This window comes from Diachasmimorpha longicaudata, chromosome 8, assembly GCF_034640455.1.
Source record: "Diachasmimorpha longicaudata isolate KC_UGA_2023 chromosome 8, iyDiaLong2, whole genome shotgun sequence".
NCBI classification, from domain to species: domain Eukaryota; kingdom Metazoa; phylum Arthropoda; class Insecta; order Hymenoptera; family Braconidae; genus Diachasmimorpha; species Diachasmimorpha longicaudata.
In genome coordinates this window covers 2,470,328-2,484,132 of record NC_087232.1, presented here as the reverse complement: position 1 = coordinate 2,484,132, position 13,805 = coordinate 2,470,328, and the positions used below count along the sequence as shown (strand labels likewise).

Here is a 13,805-nt window from a genome sequence, read left to right as displayed (position 1 = left end):
CAATCCATAATGAGATAATAGGAGAAGGTAATAATTGATGATTGTGAAGGGAAAAAAGAAATGTTGGACAGTCAGTTGTCGAGACCATCAGTACTATGATCGAGGGCAGAGAGAAAAGATCTGAATATGGTCGACAAAGTGTCTTCGATAAGTGAGTATTATGTCGCCTTCAGTCTCAAGTGCCTTAAGGTCCTGGGTAAGAATTTTCAAAATTTAGTAAAATACTTATGCAGAAAAAATGATTTTATAAAATTTCATCTTAACCAACCATTATTATTCGTTTGTTCATTTTCTTCAGAGAAAGCTATTGCAGTGAAAACCATTTTTTCTATCAACATAATTAGAATACAACAATAGGCCAATGTTGTGATATTTAATATATATTCTCTTAAGGTTTATGGAATGCTTATAACGACCAGCGAAAATGGGTGTATCTTGTTTACACAATATTCATTATTTTTTTATTATCGTCGGTAAGAATCAGCGGATACATTGTAATGGCATGGACCCTTCGGCATGACTTCCTACAGCAGACTTTAACACTGTCTTTAGCATCAGCCTTCCTAGTGGGTTTAATTAAAAATATAAATGTCATGCTGCATTATTCCGATATTAGATTTATTGCTGATACACTGCATTGGGAGAGATCTATGATTTGTTCATCAGATTTCGGTAATTTCTCTACCACGAACCAAGTGTACGGGGAACGACAAGTAACACATATTTACAGCTGTTTACAGGGATCAAGCTCTCGCCAAAACTATGAGAAAAACAAAAGTCATTACATGCGTATGGGTGTGGGTTGTGATTTTGAATATACCAGTGTTTTACGTCGATAATCTGGATAAGAATCATAGGACACTCGATGATTTACCATTGAGGTAAAAGTATTTGAATATTATTGAGGCCAACTGAGCATAATTAATCTCATTGAATTATCATTAACTCATATATAATATTCTCACTCCTCTGAAAGATACGAAATTTCATTTTTCTCAGCTCTTCCTTCAATTCCCGAAATATTTATAATTAATGTTTTCCTTCATTCTCAGCTTCACATTTTTGAGATGTTTATTAAAGCCACTGAATTTTTTTATCGTACTTGCAATTGATTATGTAACGTTCGTAATACTCTCCATGACAATTATATCAAATGACTGCTTGTTTCTGAGTCTCATGCTGCATATCGAAACACAGTTGAAGATTCTCAACTTTCGACTCAGAAAATGTACCGCCCGGGACTTCCAAAACAGTAATAGATTGAAGAATATGGATTATCACAATGTCGGATGCTTCAACAGAAATTCAGACAGTCAAGGTTCCACTGTTAATTCACAATTCATTATTTGTATTCAGCATTATCAAAAAATTTTCAAGTAATTGTGCATCTGAACAAATCAATATGAACACACTAATCAGGAAGGTCTTCCAGAATGGTCCATGTGTTGAAAAAGGTGTATGGATTTATCCTTTTACCCCAATTACTTTCAAGTATGACGATGATAACTTTCGTTGGAATTCACGTATTTGTGGTAGGTAAAGCACTTGAGTATTGAATTATTTGCTCGATTTTTAATAAACAATTCTTTCAGACGAAAACCGTGAATCTCAGTGATCCAACTCCCGCTGTACTTATTGCTCTAACATTATCCAGTACATTCATTCAGTTGAGTGTATACTGTTTAGGAGGTAATAGTATAATTGCTGAAAGTGATCGCACCAGCTCGGCGGTGTATGATACCGATTGGTATCTGGAGAATGCCAGATTTAAAACAACTCTCACCATCTTCCAATCAATGGTCAAACATCCACTGGGCATCACAGTTGCTGGACTCTTTGAACTTTCATTCGTCACTCTGAACAAAGTTGATTATATTTATCATTATTTCATGCATACGAGTGCAACCCTTTCGTCAAATTTTATTTTTTAGTATAACTTTCGAAAAAGCTCACTAAAGAAATGCAAAAAATTTATAGCACGAGCCGAAGGCGATTGATATAATTATTTCTCACGAGTACTGAACCATTTTTTTTTTCATTACGTGTGGAAAAGAGACGTTTCCGGCACGTGAAACGTGACTGAAGAGTTACTTTTTCGTACAGCATAATGAAAATAAGTTTTCTGATTTTTATTATGGCCGATTGAGGCGAAATCCTGGAATATGATCCTCAGACTCATTAACAAAATTCATTCGGTTTATTTGCAATGTACAGGTATTGACGAAATCTTACTCAGCAATGGCGTTGTTACAAAGAGCAACTGTAGCCACTGATGAAAATTAAAGAAGAAAGTTATTACTCGATCTGCTTGAAGCCACCGCAGGTTAATTACTGGAATTTATTTGAATGATACGACAGTATTATATTATGAGGAGAGCAGATACAAATACCTTGTCATCATCATCACGAGCATTTATATCGCAAAAAAAATTATAATCAAGATCTCTAGTTTGAATTTTGTTTGCGCCTAGGAGTCTACGATAATCTTCGTTCCATGTGGGAATATTTAATTAAAATGAAAAAAGTTAATTAAGGACAAAAATAGAGATAATACTCTGCCTTAATGATGGATTTCTTTGTTAATGTACCATCAATGGGGCTCAATCATCCATTTCATATGTGGCAAAATGATATGATAAGAATACGAAATGTAGCGCAAAATATAGTGATGAATAAGGACGAGTCAACTCACATGTTTAGACTGGCTTGACCTACCACTTTCTAGATTTATAAATTCACATAATCAATTTTAGATTATATAATATACATTATCACTAAAATGATCAGCTCACAAAGCACAGTGAGCGTCATTGAAACCAGGTCAGAGTCAAAAGGGGTCTTCATTTGTTGTTGGTATCAATTAAAAACGCTGAGCTTTTTTAATCGATTAAGCAAGTATCAATGTTCTACAGGTCATTTCAAGATGACTTCACGTCGAGGAGAAGATCATTGTTATTTGGATATTCTGATAATCCAGAATTTTGGATTGATTTCATTTGCAGAAGATTTTTACAGAAATATTCTAGGGCTAGCGCAGGAGCAAAGGTATAAATTCATATTTAGGGCAAATTCTAGTGCTGGCACTGGGAATTTGATGTTGGAGAAAACATGATTTTTAAAAATACTTCTTCATCGTTAGATGTGCAATAAATTTTCCTTTGCAATACCCGTAAGTGACGTATGTCCGATAGTGCGATGGAAACAACGAAAATCGTCAATCTAATTCTCCTGTCATTCTTCTATCGATGGTCAAGACGCCAGCTTTGTGGCATTCATTCGATCTGAAATCAATTGGCAGCTCAGGGAATATAAAAATTTATAGAAAATGAGACAAAAACACTTTCAATTAATGCTTTTGTGTATTTCATAATAATGACTGACGTCCTTCAACTCGGACCAAGGACTTTTTGTACAGGTTTCATAGTAGATACGAGACAGAACATTAGCAGAAAACCCTTTTGGTCGAACTATCTGTTGATACTTAATCTATGATTTCTGTTCATGAGACTCGTTACGTTCCGCAGCTGTCATAAGACAGAAACGCTTGGGAATTTTGCGACAAGTTGGCAGCGGTGGAATTTCGCAAATGCACTTGGTACAGTCTGAATCATCCTCGGGTATCTCATCCAGTTCATCTCCAAGTCGCATTTCTAGCTCTCCCATTTCACAAGTCATTCCTACGGGATCCGGAGTGTCGTCTTCAGGAGTTCCAAGGAATTGCTCTCGCGGAATTACCTTATCGGTGTCTTTTGCTGAAAAAAGTGACAAGAAAGAACGTGAGCATCTTGACTTGCTACTAAGGACTTCAGTTCTTGTCAATATGGCCCTGTCCTTAAGTGACAAACTATGATCTACTTTCAATACCCTAACTGATTGTTCAGTAGAAGTTGTATATAAATTAGCAACTAGAACAATTCAACTATGCATATGGGCAATCAATTAACAGATTCAACTTACGACATCGCCACCAGCGGTTACATTGAACGGCAGGCTGTTCTCCCACACCCCATACTGGAGCACAATTTCTTTCTAATGATGATCTAGATTTCAACTCATATCCACACTTCTCATCCCTGAATTCTCTGCAGAACGGCATTGTATTTTCTCCTAGAAACACCAAATAAAGTATATTGCTGATGCAAATTCCATCTGAGAGGATGAAAAAATAGTAAAACATTAACGTAGTTTACCTGTATAACCAGGACCACACCAGCAAGCCTTCTTGGGTGTCCCTTCTGGCTCGAAGTAGTCACCATCCTCATAAGTTTTTCCATCCACCAAACACTTGGGGATGTCCTCTGGATTCGGGGCTGGATCGAATATTATGCACAATCAATAAAAGAGATTCGATAAATAATGTTTGGGGTGTGGTACTTACGGCAAGTTTCAGGACCAGGGAAACACATCGTTGCGTTTCGTGGATGATAGCATCCAGCAGCTGTTGTTATTGGGATGTAAACCGAGGCACAAGCCCAACTTGCTCTGGAAAGGAACAGGATCAGCGTATTTACTGATAATGTTCAACAATCATTTCAATGAGACTTACTCTTCCTCATTTATTTTCACACAGGTACATGTAGGAAGACATCCCGTATCCTCCTTGCTAATGCTTTCTGTGGGGTTGTATGATTTGCCAAAAGCATAACATTTATCACCTGTTCTGGTTTTTAAATGCGCACAGTCGTATTTCATAGGACAACAATCATCAGGATTTCTTTTGATCGGCTGGCAACCTACTTCTTTGTAGATCTTCAGAGGACCTGGGCAGCTATCTTCATCACATCCTGAAAAAACATGACGGTTGTGAAAATTGACGCTGCATATCTTGTGAGAATAAATATTTAATATGCCAGGACAGTCTTTATTAAATAACTATCTATGGGTTATGTGATTCTATGCAGAAACAAGTAAATTGTCATTTGAAAAACGTCCAGTTGAAAGAAAAATATTTGCTTTATGGTCATACCTGGTTTCGGAGGAGATCTAGCTATCGCGAAGGCGAGATATAGGGTGAAAAGCAAAGTAGTGACGGTGGTCCTCATCATTAATTTTTTAACAACAACTGGTAGTTAAGCCCACCTCATGCGTTGTGAAATAATGGAATGGTGATGAAGTACAAGACAATTGGACATTGAAAAATCAACAGTCGACTCATATATTTATAATAGTCTGACCTACCCCCTCTACATTGGATGTGCTTACATAATTGACCCATAATCATGGAATTTTTCTAATTACTGATAGAATTTTCTGGCGTAGATGACATCTGATGTCATTACTGATAGTCCGGGTCACCGACGATATGTTTACGACCAAACTGTAGCTTATTTTATTGCTGATATTGATTTAAAACGCTGGGCATTTTTTCAAAATTAATCGCTACTTCACATCATAATCTTACATCATCAATAGCGCTTGCTCTACATAAAAACTGCAATGGCAACGGAAAAAGTTTTTATCCCGTATTCACCTAGCAGTGATAAGGATCTTGACGAGTTCAGCCACAATTGCAAGTCAATATAAAAATAGTGGATAATCCCATCGCTTGATTATTAAGATATAATATTGAAAATGAAATTTATTACAAAAAATAATTTGTAATGATCTGTTTAGTTAATAATTTGCAATCAATTAGAATTCCTAAATCCAAGTTGGCGTTTTTCAAATTCTAAGAAAAATCGAATGCGGGAAACATAGCAAATACACATGGACACCTTCAAAGTTCAACCCAAAGAGGATTGACTGAAGTAGAGGCTCAATTCTGGGGGTTTGAGTAACGCCAGCGGCATCGTAGCCTTTATGTAGAGTTTTTGGGACAATTAATTAGATTAGAACTCAGAAACTTGACATTTATGTTTTCGTGCAACGGTTTCCATCCCCCCGCAGCTCCTCAAGAACCTCACATATCTCCAACTGCTCCTCCCCTAACCATGCCCATCTTCTTATATCTCCAAATGGTGCAAACTATTCCAACCTTCCTCCTGCTACAGAAATGAGATACTCTCCTTCCTTCCTCTTCCCTGTCCGTCCCTGCGTCACCCTTCAACTTCCCTCCCCCCTCATTAACCACCTCACTATGAACTTTACAACCGCAACTAATTCTGCCTGCCCTGGACTCAAAATCTTGCAATGGAATGCCCGCAGTCTTAGACCAAAACTAGGTGACCTCCAAAATATTGCCTACAACTATGATATCATTATCCTTTCTGAAACCTGGCTCAAACCCTCTCATCCTCACACCGCCCTCCGTGGCTTTTATCTCTATAGAGATGACCTTCTAAACCAACAGGGGGGTGGCATTGCCATCGCGATCAAAGAATCCATACGCTTCACCCGAATTCCTAACTTAACCTCATCTCCCCAAACCTCCACGTCATTGGCATTAATATCTCCTCCAATAATGGACCCCTAGCTATCTTCTCTCTATACAAAAACCCCCACGCTATAGTTTACTCCTCAGAATGGTCTCAACTTTTCTCCAAATCCGCCAATGCCCACGCTTCCATCATAGCTGGGGACTTCAACTCCCACTCAGAGGCATGGGGTAGCTCCCATTCCTGTCCCTCTGGCTCTGAACTCCTAGATGCTCTTGCGAACTCAAATCTCTTACCCCTGAACGATGGCTCTTCCACCCGAGTCACTCCCTCCAACTCGCCCCCCTCATGCGTTGACCTCACTCTTACATCCTCCAATATAGCTCTTCAATCTTCTTGGCATGTTCTTAAAGACCACATGGGCAGCGACCACTTCCCCATTGCCACTCTTCTGAACGTCCCCCCGGACAAATTCAAACGTTTTTCCTACAAAATCAACCACTCCAAGGTAGATTGGGATGCCTTCCAAGACTACCTCGAAGCTAACGAAAACCTCATTAACAATATCCCAAATTCCATGTCCCCCCCAACTCAAATACGAATCCTTAATTGATGTCATTATGTCAACAATTCAAGCCTCGTCAACAAAACCCAAAGACTCGTCTAAAAACTTCAATAAAAGTAACCGCAGATCCTCTCCCCCAGCTCCCTGGTGGAATGAAAACTGCTCACATGCCGTCGCCCTCAGAAGGAAAGCCACATCCCTTTTCAGAAAATTCATTTGTCTAGATCACTACATTGCGATGAAAAACCAATCTGCCCTTAGCAAACTCATCCTCAGAAAAGAAAAATTAAGAGGCTGGTCCACATTTTGTGAATCCCTAAGTAGAGACATCCCCATTAACCTAGTCTGGCAAAAAAACAAGTGGTTCAAAAACCGCAAGGCATACAGCCCCACAAATATCCCTAATTAAGACAATGAATCTGCAGATCAAATGCGGAGTTTCATCTCCGACTTCTGTTCCAAACTTCCGCTCAACTAGATCCCCCCCCCCTTCCTCCAGCCATCGCCTCACAAAGCAACGCCTTTCTTCAAAAAGCGTTCAGCCCGAATGAACTCAAACACGCTCTCTCCGCCACTAAAAGCACCTCATCTCCAGGCCTGGATAAAATCGACTATTTTGTTTTTAGAAAAACTCCCTAACTCCTACAAAAACAGTCTTCTAGACATCTTTAGCTCACTCCTTAACTCCGGCCAAATCCCAGATTCATGGAGAAAATTCTTAGTATTCCTTCTCCCCAAAAATATCCCGGACAAATTTCGTCCCATAGCCCTTGCTTCCTGCACCCTCAAACTTCTCGAAAAATTAATAGCCAACCGCCTCATGTGGTGGCTAGAAACTGAACAAGTCCTACCCAAGAATCAGTTCGGTTTCAGAAAACTCCGATCTTGCGCTGACAACCTCTTTATCTTAAGCACCAAAATCCACACAGGTTTCGCATCCAACCAATTCACTGTATGTGTCTTCATCGACATAAAGGGAGCAGTTGACAATGTCAACCCCCTCACTTTATACAACGACCTAGCCCGTATAGGAATACCCCAAAAATTAGCTAACTTCGCCTACTTCCTCCTAGCTTTCCGCCAACTCTACTTCGTAATGCAAGATGAGCTCAACGGTCCCTACCCTATGGACAAAGGCACAGGCCAAGGTCTAGTCCTTAGCCCCATCCTATTCAACATTTACACTTCTCTCCTACCCCAACTCCACCAGTTCCAGGCTGAAGCTATCGCCTTCGTCGACGACCTCGTAATCTTTTCTCGCAACTCCAACCTCTCCTCTTGTTTGAAATCTGTAGAAGAAGCAACCAACTCCATAGCCAATCACCTATCTGACAGAAATCTTGAAATCTCTCCTGAAAAATCTCGCCTAATCATCTTTTCAAAAAAACACTTCATCCCTACTGACCACCACATCTCTATCAACGACCCTCTCATTCAAGCCTCATTCACAACTACTTAAAATCTATCCACAAATCAATCTAACCACTATTTCTAATCTTTCCCGCCTCCTACCTACGCTACCTCATTCCCTGCCTTACCACCTCCCACCCATTCACATGTAACGTTCCTACATAAATAAAGGCCGCAAGACGTGTAGTCAGAGCCAACTAAAAAATTAGAAGAAGAGGAAGAACTTTGAAGGTAACAAAATATGACTAAACCGTGCCAGATTCTGCCTGTTTTATTTACCTCTTTTCATCATCAAATATTTGCAGGGAAAAATCATTAAATTATTCAAAGTCATGTGAAGTGCTTGACTCGTTACAAAGAGAATAATTTTTACCATAATGGCAGACGAGGAGAACGTTCTATTTGTTCGCGAGAATGGACAGGTACCGAAATATTCAATTTCCAGGTTATGTTTTAGTTCCACTGGAGCGAAGCTGATGTAAAAATCAAAATTCACTTGCAGGATGTTGATGACATTTGGGACGATACTGTCCTAATTAAGGCATACGACAGGGCTGTTAATTTAGCGAAAGAGCAAGTTGCAAAACGTCTCAGCATGGAGACCGAAGCTCCACGTGGAAAATCGGATAAACAACAAAAATGTAAATACCCCGGAAAAGAAGGAAATTATCAGAAGGTTCGAATCATTGAATTATTACATGTCATCAGTCAAATCATGAGTCTTTGTTATATTCAATAATGATTACAATGAAGATTAATATTTCAATACATCGTTCTAATAAATCTTATTCGTTTCTTTCACCAGAAGTGGGCTCTAGGCTCACCATGTCGTGCAGTTTACTCTGCTGATGGGATGGAATACGAAGCAATTATATCCAGAATACTCGATAATGATTGTGGCAGATGTATCGTCAAATTTGTAGGTAATTATTGCCATTCAAGTACAATCACATTCAAGTTCGCGCTAGAACTTTCAACAAATTTCATTAAAAATAAAAGATACATAATCTGGCTGCAATATTCTCTACATCAGCAGGCAAATGCTGCTCTGAATTAATTTTGTCTCTATCTCGATGTTTGTATTTTTTTGACAATCAAGGGACTCAATTCGTTAAAACTCCTAATTTGTTTCCTACCAAATTCAGAAAATTTTATGAGTCATGTATTCATCTGAGTCCTCTTATTTCTGAGGGAATAAGTGTATGTAATAATCACTTACTGAAAATCCATTAATTGTATCCGGCTGATTTTAGGATATGGAAACACTGAAAAAGTGGAACTATCCTCTCTTCGCGAGTCTGAGGGCCTCCAAGCTCAGATAGCCCAACAGAAAGAGTCAGCAGCGGCAAAAGACTGCGATTATTCAAGGGCTGAGGAATCTTGTCAGTCTTCTCATGGAAATGCTCGAGAAAATGGAGAGGCAATGGACTACGAGACAGAAATCCCCAAGCAGTCACGAAATAATGTTCCTGGACCTTCAGCATTCCCTTTCGGAGGCCTCACCCCACCTGCCCCTCCTTTACCGCCACACATGATGGCCAAGTAATTGATTTTCATATTTTATGATTAATTTTTTATAATGTTTGTCCTGAATGTGGACTTAACGTTAAATTAAATTAAATTTCTTGTAATCGTCGACGATTACAAATTTCGCAATATCCAAAGCAAAGAAAGACAGATATCAATCAATGGCAACTACTAAGTTACTTTCCTTTCTTTTTATTACTTCGAAATGATTAATGACTATACTAAAATATTCATTTGTCTTTGTTTTGCCCATTTGTTCAGACTTCCGGCTAATGATGCTGACGCACTCTCAAGTATGTTAATGTCCTGGTACATCAGCGGGTTCCATACAGGTATGAGACTCAGATTATTAACAATATTTAATTACTAATTAAGAATTTTGGTTAGAGTCCCGACAATAAATCGATATTTCCTTGGATTCAATAAGAGAAAATTTCGATTCATTAAAAATCGTTTGACTACTCAAAATCTGATGAATATCCAGCAATTATAATTTCGCTCCATTATGAATCTGACTATGATACATTTACTTCTTTCAGGATATTATCATGGTATGAAGCAAGCCCAAAGTAATGCCGAGCGTCGAAAAAACTGAGATGTGATGTAATTTAATTTTTATACGAAAAAACAAAACTAGAAAACTTGAAAACGGTAATTATAAAAAATTGTCAAATGTAAGGTGATTATTTAACTCTAGATTCCCATTGTTTATATCTATCAGTCAAGTGTTTCGTTGTTGGTAGAATTGTTTTTCTGGCAGCTTTGAGTACATCAATGGAATTTATTTGATCTGGCCCTTTTACTTTATTCATGTCTTTATCTCTTTCTGTGGAGATGTACTGCCGCATCTGGATCATCCAGGCCTCTTTACACATCTGCTTCAAATCTGATCCAGAGTAAAACTCGGTCTCCTTTATCAATTGCTCAAAGTCATTCTGTTTATGGAGCGTCGGGGATGTGTAGTACTTGAGCATTTGTCGCCGAGCAGACACTGTAGGGTGGTTTATTAGCAAATGTTTTTCTAGGCGTCTTAGCAGAGCCGCATCCAAATTCCTAGATGAACAAAAAATTTGAACTCTGTCAGAACTGTTTTCGAAAAAGAAATATTATTTTTGATGCAAATATTTCAATAAATCAATAAATCAAAATACCAAGGAGCATTAGTTGTCGCGAGTAGAAGGACACGGGAACCTTGGAGTGTTACCAGTCCATCTAATCTTGCCAGTAATTCAGCCCTGAACCTTCTAGCAGGCTCAGAAGATGTTCCAGCGTCATTATCCCCCGAAATAATCCAATCAATCTCGTCGATGAAAATGATAGATGGTGCCTGATGTCTTGCTAAATCACACAGGACTCTCACGTATTTTTCCGAGTCTCCCCTCCACTTGCTGATAAGCGTGCTAGCGGTGACATTGAAAAATGTACAGTTGCATTCTGTTGCAACCGCCCTCGCTAGCATTGTCTTCCCTAAGGAGAAAAAATAATACTAACTAATTTTAAAATCATCGAGTGATCAGCTGGAAGTATCATACTGGATGAATCTTGAAATGCGGCGAGTTAAACGTACGTTTCAGAGATGAACAAAAAATTTTAACTCTGCCAGAACTGTTTTAGAAAAAGAAATATTATATTTGATGCAAATATTTCAATATTATACATTACTCATATTTTTTTGTGATAATTCCAACTTTGATGGATGTAAAATGATCTATCACTTCTTCAAATTAACTAAACGTACTAACTGTACGCTTAGTACGTTTTAAAACGTATTAAACGGACGTATTAAAAATAATAGCAAATTAAAAATTTTTTTCCCTTCTATTTTACCTCATATTTTCTTAAAAATTTCATATTCTAGTGTTATTTTTCGTAATCAAATTTTTCTACAACTAATTCAATATTTTGTTGAATAAATTTTTTTCAAAACAAGAACAACTAATAGTCAAATTTTCAACTTTTTAGATTTTTTATTTTGAAAATTGGTTAAATGCTTAATATTGACCTGTTCCAGGGGGTCCATAAAGCATAACTCCATTCCAAGGTGTAAATTTTTCGGAAAATATATCAGGATATCTAATTGGATAAATAATCGCCTCCTCAAGCACCTGCTTACAGTCTTCCAGCCCAACAATATCACTCCATCTTACGTTTAACTCCATTAACACGACTTCCTTGAAATGAATACAAAAGCTGACAATCTTTCAATCCAATTATAGTATTTAAATATGCAACGAAAATAGATAACGAGGAGAGAATTGGATTTACCCTCATTATAACGTCAGCTATGTCACGATATTCCGAGCCACGTGGAAATAATTCATCTAGAGATCGCAGTAATTTCCTGTCACTGGAAATTCGATCGTTGGGTCTTGATTTATTGACGGACTCGGATGATATTGGAATGATAGTCATGCCAAAATTATCCTCTGCTTCCGGGATATTGAAACTTTTTCGTTCATCAGGAGAGTCCTCAGGATCAGATTTTCTCGGTTTAATTTTTTCCTTTTTACTGTTAAAATGCCAAATTCGTGATTTAGTATCAAATTCGTAGACTATTGCCAGTAAAATAACATTGTTCGTCCATTGAAGATTCATTATACTTATATATTTCTAAGAGTGCATAATTAACGATAAAATTGCTATGCAAATGTTAAATTTACCTGGGAATATTAGGGAGAGACATGATTTCCTTCAGGACTCCAGGATTTTCAATCTTCTTACAAATTTTCGGTAACTTATTGAATCTCGAGAGGTGATAATCGGAGTAATCCATCAAAATACTCTCGAGATCGATGTTATCGCACACCTGAACTTCCGGTGTCAATTGCGCCTCTCGCATCAATGTTTCGGAACTCTCTGACAGACTGCAGATTAGAAAATGTTCGAAAAAATCAGAGTATCTGTTCAAGAGTGGAAGGAAAAAGAGCACTTTCCACCTGTGGGTAGAAAGGACTCACTTTCCTTCCACTCTTCAGGGAGTAAATTCAACGTTTCCTTTGCAGATGGGTTGAAAAATCACCTCTGGACTTCTGTTAATCAGATAATGAAAAGTAACGAACTCAGAATCATAATCAATTTACCCCTCCTGCCGCAAAAAATCTAGGATGAGATGCAACAGACTTCGTCTTCGTCCTTGAGCACGTTTCTCCTCCTAAAAAATCCATAAAAACATCAAATTTATCAGAATTCTTGACATATCACTTATATTAATGATAAAACCGTGTGTTGAACAGCATCGACCTTTTCACGCAACGAACGCTTAATGAGGCTCTCCTGACCCTTCAGAGACAGGTTATCATTCATGTTTTTCAAAAGGAAAGTTTGTAATTACTGCTGGGAGGAATTATTTGAAATGATCTCAATTGAAAGGAATATGTTTCCTTGAGGAAGAGCCAAACACGTTTCCGTTGCCATAGCACCAGTCCTTCCCCTCCCAAGGACTTTTGCAGGGATAATCTGGAGTTCTTTGGGTATAACAGTGTAAGTAACCTGCATTGTTGCCATCCCCGCCCTCACTGGAGATGCAAAATTAATTGTCTTTAGAATCTAGAAAAAATCACTGTAAATAGACAGCTTCAGATTCCCCCAGAAACTTGCAACAAATATCGCTAAAACTTGAATAAATACTGACTTCGATAGAACGAGATCGTTACAACACTTAAGTTCCATCAATCTTTCCACACTCACTACTTTTTATCGATGAAAACAGCAAAAAGATCGCGTGAATGTTTTGTAGAAAAGACGAAAAACGTATGAAAGTCAATGAAAAAGCTAATTGAATTTTTTTATGAATTTTTTGTCGTGCATTAAACATGTCCCATTCAGTGTTCAGAGTGCATTTCAATTAATTAAAGGTCATGCAATTAAAACCCTCGCACGACCATCTAATAAACTACCTCCTCCTCCTCCCTCTCTCACCCCTCCCTAAAAAAAATAAACACATCACGTGACATTATTATTCCCAACATGACCCGTCGTTTTTATTTGAC

The 13,805-nt window shown here is 38.0% G+C and overlaps 4 protein-coding genes across 11 annotated transcripts; 2 read left to right on the top strand and 2 right to left on the bottom strand.

Annotated features, from left to right (window-relative positions):
- The first annotated feature begins 57 nt into the window (after positions 1–57).
- On the top strand, positions 58–2,462 carry LOC135165330 (uncharacterized). 2 transcript variants are annotated; one of them, XM_064126529.1, is made up of 7 exons: positions 58–196; positions 394–672; positions 731–881; positions 1,053–1,376; positions 1,433–1,532; positions 1,593–1,865; positions 2,215–2,462. In XM_064126529.1, the coding sequence occupies exons 1-7, from the start codon at positions 127–129 to the stop codon at positions 2,281–2,283; spliced, it is 1,266 nt and encodes a 421-aa protein (XP_063982599.1). In that variant the 5' UTR covers positions 58–126; the 3' UTR covers positions 2,284–2,462. The 2 variants fall into 2 exon arrangements, with proteins under 2 accessions (XP_063982599.1, XP_063982600.1); XM_064126530.1 differs by lacking the exon at positions 1,053–1,376.
- Positions 2,463–3,340: 878 nt separating this feature from the next.
- LOC135165338 (uncharacterized) lies at positions 3,341–5,137 on the bottom strand. The gene is made up of 6 exons (XM_064126553.1): positions 4,967–5,137; positions 4,547–4,784; positions 4,379–4,482; positions 4,191–4,310; positions 3,958–4,107; positions 3,341–3,752 (listed from the first exon to the last, which is right to left on the bottom strand). The coding sequence occupies exons 1-6, from the start codon at positions 5,043–5,045 to the stop codon at positions 3,487–3,489; spliced, it is 957 nt and encodes a 318-aa protein (XP_063982623.1). The 5' UTR covers positions 5,046–5,137; the 3' UTR covers positions 3,341–3,486.
- Positions 5,138–8,428: 3,291 nt separating this feature from the next.
- LOC135165346 (survival motor neuron protein) lies at positions 8,429–10,600 on the top strand. Of its 2 annotated transcripts, none has more exons than XM_064126561.1 (7): positions 8,429–8,520; positions 8,595–8,711; positions 8,792–8,965; positions 9,095–9,212; positions 9,543–9,831; positions 10,078–10,148; positions 10,356–10,449. In XM_064126561.1, exons 2-7 carry the CDS (start codon positions 8,667–8,669, stop codon positions 10,409–10,411), a joined length of 753 nt encoding a protein of 250 aa, XP_063982631.1. In that variant the 5' UTR covers positions 8,429–8,520; positions 8,595–8,666; the 3' UTR covers positions 10,412–10,449. The 2 variants fall into 2 exon arrangements, 1 of the variants encoding a protein (XP_063982631.1); XR_010299487.1 differs by lacking the exon at positions 8,429–8,520 and adding an exon at positions 10,560–10,600 and having other exon boundaries at positions 8,528–8,711; positions 10,356–10,467.
- Positions 10,463–13,710, bottom strand: LOC135165327 (katanin p60 ATPase-containing subunit A-like 2). Of its 6 annotated transcripts, none has more exons than XM_064126519.1 (8): positions 13,448–13,710; positions 13,057–13,375; positions 12,897–12,967; positions 12,477–12,680; positions 12,082–12,325; positions 11,819–11,987; positions 10,968–11,283; positions 10,463–10,869 (listed from the first exon to the last, which is right to left on the bottom strand). In XM_064126519.1, exons 2-8 carry the CDS (start codon positions 13,117–13,119, stop codon positions 10,500–10,502), a joined length of 1,437 nt encoding a protein of 478 aa, XP_063982589.1. In that variant the 5' UTR covers positions 13,120–13,375; positions 13,448–13,710; the 3' UTR covers positions 10,463–10,499. The 6 variants fall into 6 exon arrangements, with proteins under 6 accessions (XP_063982589.1, XP_063982588.1, XP_063982592.1 ...); XM_064126518.1 differs by having other exon boundaries at positions 13,057–13,362; XM_064126522.1 differs by lacking the exon at positions 13,057–13,375 and having other exon boundaries at positions 13,504–13,709.
- Positions 13,711–13,805: the final 95 nt, after the last annotated feature.